Source organism: Cantharellus anzutake (assembly GCF_015039405.1).
Source record: "Cantharellus anzutake strain C23 chromosome Unknown EI90scaffold_43, whole genome shotgun sequence".
NCBI lineage: Eukaryota > Fungi > Basidiomycota > Agaricomycetes > Cantharellales > Hydnaceae > Cantharellus > Cantharellus anzutake.
Window position 1 is genome coordinate 563,446 of NW_024066993.1, and position 7,016 is coordinate 570,461.

Below are 7,016 nucleotides of genomic sequence, written 5' to 3' on the forward strand. Positions count from 1 at the left end.
TCTAACAGGAATAGGGTAGGACTCTGGAGGTGGTGGAGAGGGGTCTGGGAGTCAAATTGGGATCAGGTATGTATGGATATGACAGGAAGCTGGGGTGTTCTCCCCAGCTGTTAGCTCCTCAAAGTCACTGAGGGGGCTAGCCTCAGGCTTCACAGGGAATGAGCTGAGAAGAAGGGTAAGCTTTGAGGAAATTTGTATCCGGTGCAACTACTGGACTTATCTGGAGCTCCAAATTCTTATGACGTAAACCAGCGTGACTAGACAAATGACATAAAATGGACAAGCCTGGTATCAAACCCAGGACTTCTAGCGTGCATCCATACACTACTCGCCCGTTATGCCAGGGGGGGGTACCCCTTCCCTGATGGTTTGGGAGATCACTTGATCCCTTCCTCCAACAAGCTTCTCAGTCCCCTGTGAGGCCAACACAAAAGGACCCTAGGAACTATACAGTTCCTGCTTGCTGCTGACCTTCCATAATGAGTGTTAACCATGGGAAAATTCTGGGCAAGCTGCTTGCCCAGAATGTTCCCACAGTCTGCATGCATGCATCATTGTGTGAAACAATGGGGAAAGAATAGGGGGGGGGGATATGGGGAAAGGGTGGTCAGGGAAGGGGAGAGGGCATCTGAGGGTGAGTGAGGAGGAGGGCCATGCCCTGACAGGCACCAACCTGTCCAGTATCTCACAAGGCCAAGGTCCTTCCCCATTGAATCTCCAGTTTAATCTTCCAGAACCATTTCTAACAGACAATACAACAAATACATGTGAGTTTACATGCAGCCAAGCTTATCAAGATCAAATGATAGATCAACACTCAAGACTTGACCAGTTCTGGATCCAAAAGCCACCAAAGATCCAAGTGAAGCCCAGGTAGATGGTTGATAATTAGGAGGTAGAGAGAAAATATATAATGAATCAACACACAGCCATTGTCCATCCTTAACAACCACAGCAGACTTTAAAACCCCATTTTGGAACACAAAAGGGCCCAAGCCAGAATCCCCACAAGAATGGCCCTCAAGTGTCTTGAGGTTGCTCCCACTGTGAGGGTCCCACAGCCTGATGGTATGATCATTTGACACTGATGCCAGGAATCCATCTGGGGAGAAGGCCACAGATGTAACCCAATGAGAATGGCCCTCAAGTGTCTTGAGGTGGCTCCCACTGTGAGGGTCCCACAGCCTGATGGTATGGTCATGTGATGCTGATGCCAGGATGAATCCATCTGGAGAGAAGGCCACAGATCCCACCAAATGAGAATGGCCCTCAAGTGTCTTGAGGTGGCTCCCACTATGAAGGTCCCACAACCTGATGGTATAGTCAAGTGATGCTGATGCCAGGATGAATCCATCTGGGGAGAAGGTCACAGATCTCACAGAATAAGAATGGCCCTCAAGCACCTTGAGGTGGCCCCCACTGTGAGGGTCCCACAGTCTGATGGTACAATCATCTGATGCTGATGCCAGGAGGAATCCATCTGGAGAGAAGGCCACAGATCTCACCCAATCAGAATGGCCCTCTAGTGTCTTGAGGCAGCTCCCATTGCCACAGTCCCACAGCCTGATGATTGAATCATCTGATGCTGATGCCAGGAGGAATCCATCTGGGGAGAAGGCCACAGATGTCACCCAATAAGAATGGCCCTCAAGTGTCTTGAGGTGGCTCCCATTGTGAGGGTCCCACAGCCTGATGGTATGGTCATGTGATGCTGATGCCAGGAGGAATCCATCTGGAGAGAAGGCCACAGATCTCACCAAATCAGAATGGCCCTCAAGTGTCTTGAGGTGGCTCCCACTGTGAGGGTCCCACAGCCTGATGGTACGATCTTCTGATGCTGATGCCAGGAGGATTTCATCTGGGGAGAAGGCCACAGATGTCACCCGATCAGAATGGCCCTCAAGTGTCTTGAGGTGGCTCCCACTCTGAGGGCCCCACAACCTGATGGTATGATCATCTGATGCTGATGCCAGGAGGAATCCATCTTGGGAGAAGGCCACAGATCTCACCAAATGAGAATGACCCTTGAGTGTCTTGAGGTGGCTCCCACCATGATGGTCCCACAGCCTGATGGTAGAATCATCTGATGTTGATGCCAGGAAGGATCCATCTGGGGAGAAGGCTACAGATCTCACCCTACCAGAATGGCCCTCAAGTGTCTTGAGGCAGCTCCCACTATGACAGTCCCACAGCCTGATGGTGAAATCATCTGATGCTAATGCCAAGAAGGATCCATCTGGGGAGAAAGCAGGCCTTGCTGAATGAGAATGGCCCTCAAGTGTTTTGAGGTGGTTCCCACTGTGAGGGTCCCACAGCCTAATGGTACAATCTAGTGATGCTGATGCCAGGATGAATCCATCTGGGGAGAAAGCCACAGATGTCACCCAATCAGAATGGCCCTCAAGTGTCTTGAGGTGGCTCCCACTGTGAGGGTCCCACAGCCTGATGGTATAATCATCTGATGCAGATGCCAGGAGGAATCCATCTGGGGAGAAGGCCACAGAATTCACTGTGCCAAGGTGACCAACCAGAGTGGCAAGACTGAAGGGCCATTCTGCACTATGTCCAACATGAACAGTTACACTTGGACTACGGACTTGTTGGAAACCCTCTAACAGCTTGCTGTTGGTGGGAAGGGTTGGCAAGACAGACTGGCTGATATGTGCTGAGCTGGCTTCAATGGTTGGTGCATAGGTTAAAATCATCCAGAAGGCTTCATGTAAAACAAGGGCAATGTGTGCCAGGTGTATTGTAGCCCTCTAATTTGAGTCAGTACCATGATCCTCTGGTATAGAGTATGTAACTAACCATCCATGGGAGAATGTTGTATAGGCCTCTGGCAGCATCACCCACACAACCAATCATACCCATCACCCCAACCCATCGCAGCAAAAGGCCCTTCCCATCAGTCCCTAGACCAGTGAACTTCTCCAGTGCATCTCTAACTTCATCATCCACAATCTGAAGCTTTCCTAGATGGAAGGTCCAAAAGCGGCATGCATATTGCACTTCTTCCCCCACCAGTGAAGTGAGCTTCACACTCAAATCCTTCACACCCACATTGAGTGAGTAACATGGCACAATTTCATCTACAGCAGGAACAAGCCCAGTAATGAGCAGGTTCAGGCAGCGGAGAGCCATCCACCTCTCATGCTTCACCACATCAACTCTGAGCTGGGAATCCTTACACCGTTGCAGGAGAAAATCAGGGAAGGAAGGATGGTAGACCTCAACTCTGTCTTCAGGCTGTGGAGGCAGTGGTATGATGGATTGGATGCGAGTCAGCATTGATATGGGATTAGAAACCATTGCAAAAGCACCAAGTGCTTTCAGGGGCAATGGATTGTTGAGCAGAACAATGGTATGTAGAATATGGTGGAACTGGGCAAACATGCCAGGTGGAAGTTTGGCAATGCAAGCAGACAAAACCATTTCATACAGCTTGTCAAGTTCTGCATAAGGACCCACATCAGCCCCATTGAAGTCATCATTCAAGAGGCAGTCCAGTTGATACATCGGATCCTGAACATCATCATCACCAATGAATTTGATAGCTGTAGCAGCCCAGATGAAGAGGCGTCCAGCTCTCCTTGCAAGGGCTGAGACCATAACAGTTGTTGGCCATGAATCCTGAACAGTGTCCCTATACCGATCACAAATTGACTTGAGTTGATGGTGAAGATATAACTCAATGTCCTGCAAAGCAACATGCTTGTCAACTTCATGGATCACAATCTTGTCCACATTCACTGCTCGGTTCAGATCTGCAATGAGATGGGATTCTGGCCTGCTTGTCATGAGCATGCGAAGACTGGGGATGTCTGTGCAGCCAGGAATAAGGCAACGGAGTAATTCTTTCACTCCATCCACATCATCTCGCGTACACTCATCCAGGGCATCAATCACAAGGAGAAGAGGCTTGGATAAGTTGAGGCCTTGGAGGGGTACAAAGAGGAGTAAGGAGCATTGAGTGGAAAGTGAAGCATAGGGAAGATTCTCTTCCTTCTTCATTGCCTCCACAACAGCCGCACCGAATGCAGGAAGTTTCTTAGCAATGTTCCGCACAATTGTTCCAAGGAAGAACTTCGCATTAGACAATTGGGCATGCTGGCGGACAAAGAAGAAGCTAGAACCAAGGAGGCCGCGCTTGTCGGCGTACTCCGCAATAGTATGGGCAATGGTAGACTTGCCGATCCCGGCTAGACCATTGACCCAAAACACAGGTTTACTTGTATCACTGATTGGCCGGTGTAGCCACTGCATGATATGATTGAGAATTTCGGTTCGTGTTCCAGGGAAACAGTTAGATGGGGCACCGGATCGGTTGGTGTCATAACCAGCGCCGAGGATATGGGGAAGTTTGTTGAGATAGGATTCAAACTGCATTGCTTCTCCCTCCAGAGTTTCGTCGGGTTTATGTATCCAAACTAGTCAGAACATATGATTTTCATGTCCATAGATGGATAGCTACCTTGATAAGGCTGTCAAGCCGCTAAAATATTAGTTAGTTTAGGAGTTTGAGAGAGCTGGGGCAAACGTTGCCGTACCTCAGACTGAATCTGGATATCTTCCTGTACCTCCTTCACTCCTTTCTGTACCTCCTTGATTCCTAAATGGATTTGGACAACTTGCGAAGCCTACGTCCGCGACATTAGCATTCAATCTCTGGTATATGCATAGCAGAAGGATACCTACTTGGAAGGCCCTCACAGCATCGCGTATCTTCTCCCCGGCCTGGCGAACATTCCCTTCGATGTCATCACGATTCGCCCATCGGGAGACAGAATTTTTGTCGAGAAATGGTTGCAATAGTGTAGTAGTCTCGGCAAGTCGACTGGAAGGAACGATTAGGTTGTTCTGAACCCGATAAGCACCCAGAAATGTGGACACACGTCGATAAAGCCTTAATCGCCTCATCAATCCTTGGAGGAACGGGATTCTTAGAGTCATAGTGTTTGAGAGGCTCGGATACTGAATCTTTGAAGAATTCGATGTTCTCCCGGAGCTGACGAATCGCATCGGTATTCGCTCCCACTTTCTATAAGAGTTTGAACATGGTGTCCTCACTAGCGCTTATGGAAGAGCACACCTCTAATTGGCTGACTGCTTCAAGGAAACCACCGATCGCGCTTTTGAGGCCGGGAACAGGGACACTATCCAGACTCGTCTGCGCAATGCGCAGCACGCTCTTAACACCGTTCCAAATGGTACTAGCACCTGCGTCGCCTTTAGCGTCACCCTTGGTGTTTCCCTTGACATCGTCCTCGATGTTCCCTTTGGGGGCTCGTTCATTATCCGCCTTGGGGTTGACTCTGGTGTCGTCCCTAGGGTCGGCCGACGACGACGGCAAGGGTGTGGAGGAAGGCACCGAAGCTTGTTTGGTGTTTCCCTTAATGCTGCCCTTGGTGTTTCCTTTGGGATGTTCCCCGATATCTCCTCTGGTGTTGCTGGACGACGATGGCAAGGGTATTGGAGAAGGCACCCTTGAAACTTGGTGACTTTGCGATGATGCGTCTGTCTTCGAGAATATCTTCATTTTCCCTTTGGTTTCTTTAGTGCGCTTCATGTCGGATAGATTGTGATGAGGATCGAGCAAGATTCAACAGTGTCGGTGACTTTGTGCAGTTATGACCACACAGCCCTGAGGCCGACTAATTGGGAAGTCCCTCACGCAATAAGCGCCTGCTCTTGCAACGGGTGTGAACCCAATGTACAGTTACTCGATATGGTCCGACGAACAATGGCTATGATCCCACGGACAGACCGCGGACGAACCGTTCATCACCTGCGAAGCTCTGAGCACTGCAGGTCCGCAGTGGCCCAGTATTGGTCAATTGACTTCACGTGTGATAGGAGGACCGTTCCCTGGTTGGTTTAATATGTCCATCGCTTAGGTCCCCATCGCTGCACAAAAACGTAACATGCGGTTTGCCTTCTTCTTTCCCGGGTCAGCGTGCGAAGCGCAAACTGGCGCGCTTGTAGTCACCCTTACATCCACAGCGAACCCAAGATGAAAATTCCCCGATGTAAAGGGCATCCATCGATAAGAACTAGTACGAATCACTCCAATGACTTGGACCTTCTAAAACTAGGCAAGTTAAACAGACTAAACCTAAGGAACGAGTCCAGCCTCCTCCTAGCTAGGGGTGCCACGGTTCGGTTCGGTTCGGTTCTGGAACAGTTCGAACCAACTTTTGATAATTTCAATGAAATATTATATTTTCGGCGGAACATTCTAAGTGTCCATAATGAGGCCCACCCGCTCTGCGCGTTCTATCATGAGATTTGCCACATAACCCTGCCACTCTTGGACCTTTGCTGCATCTAATGCCTTCCTTGCCTCCCTCTCCTTGAAGTAGTTACGCTGCATATCGGTGTTAAATTTCTTGGGATACAAGCGTACGCTGAGGCCAACTCACGTTGTTGATGTTGAGTCTTGCGGCGCTAAGATCTACTTTGTTTCCCTTTTTTGGATCAGTTGTTACTAAAGTCAGTGCGCATTGATAGCGCCTGACTATAAAACACCAATTTTTGGACCTTACGACTTCTCCTCAGTTCACGCATAGCGGACTGAGGTGAGTCTAAGTTCTCTCCTTTCATTTATGTGTTTAACAACTTGTATCTAATATTCATACACCAGCGACAACATCGCTAGGTGAATACCTCCAATATATTTCTAGTTCACGCATAGCGGACTGAGCGACAACATCGCTAGTCCAACATTTCGTCTTATAATCGGCCTTCGCGATTTGAATAGCCCCGAGATGCTCGGGAGTGAGACGGTTCCGACTGTCAGTGTCAGTGTGTTTAGCGGCAGAAAATGCCCTTTCACATGGAATAGAGGATGCTGGGACTGAGAGCAGATCTCGGGCGATGGAGGTTAAGACAGGATATGTAGCGCCTTTTTTCTGAAAATTAGTATAGATAAGTTCGAAGTTAAAGCGTAGTTGAGACAAAATACTGGTACCACTCACCATCCAAAAGTCGAGGATGTCCATTCCAAGCAGTTCAAGTGG

General features: G+C 49.1%; 1 protein-coding gene across 1 annotated transcript; it reads right to left on the reverse strand.

Moving 5' to 3' along the window:
- Positions 1-4,447: 4,447 nt before the first annotated feature.
- On the reverse strand, positions 4,448-5,566 carry EI90DRAFT_3018388 (uncharacterized protein; the record flags this gene model as incomplete). The annotated part of the gene is made up of 5 exons (XM_039057227.1): positions 4,448-4,492; positions 4,548-4,637; positions 4,696-4,834; positions 4,893-5,038; positions 5,090-5,566. The coding sequence occupies 5 exons, from the start codon at positions 5,564-5,566 to the stop codon at positions 4,448-4,450; spliced, it is 897 nt and encodes a 298-aa protein (XP_038913280.1).
- Positions 5,567-7,016: the final 1,450 nt, after the last annotated feature.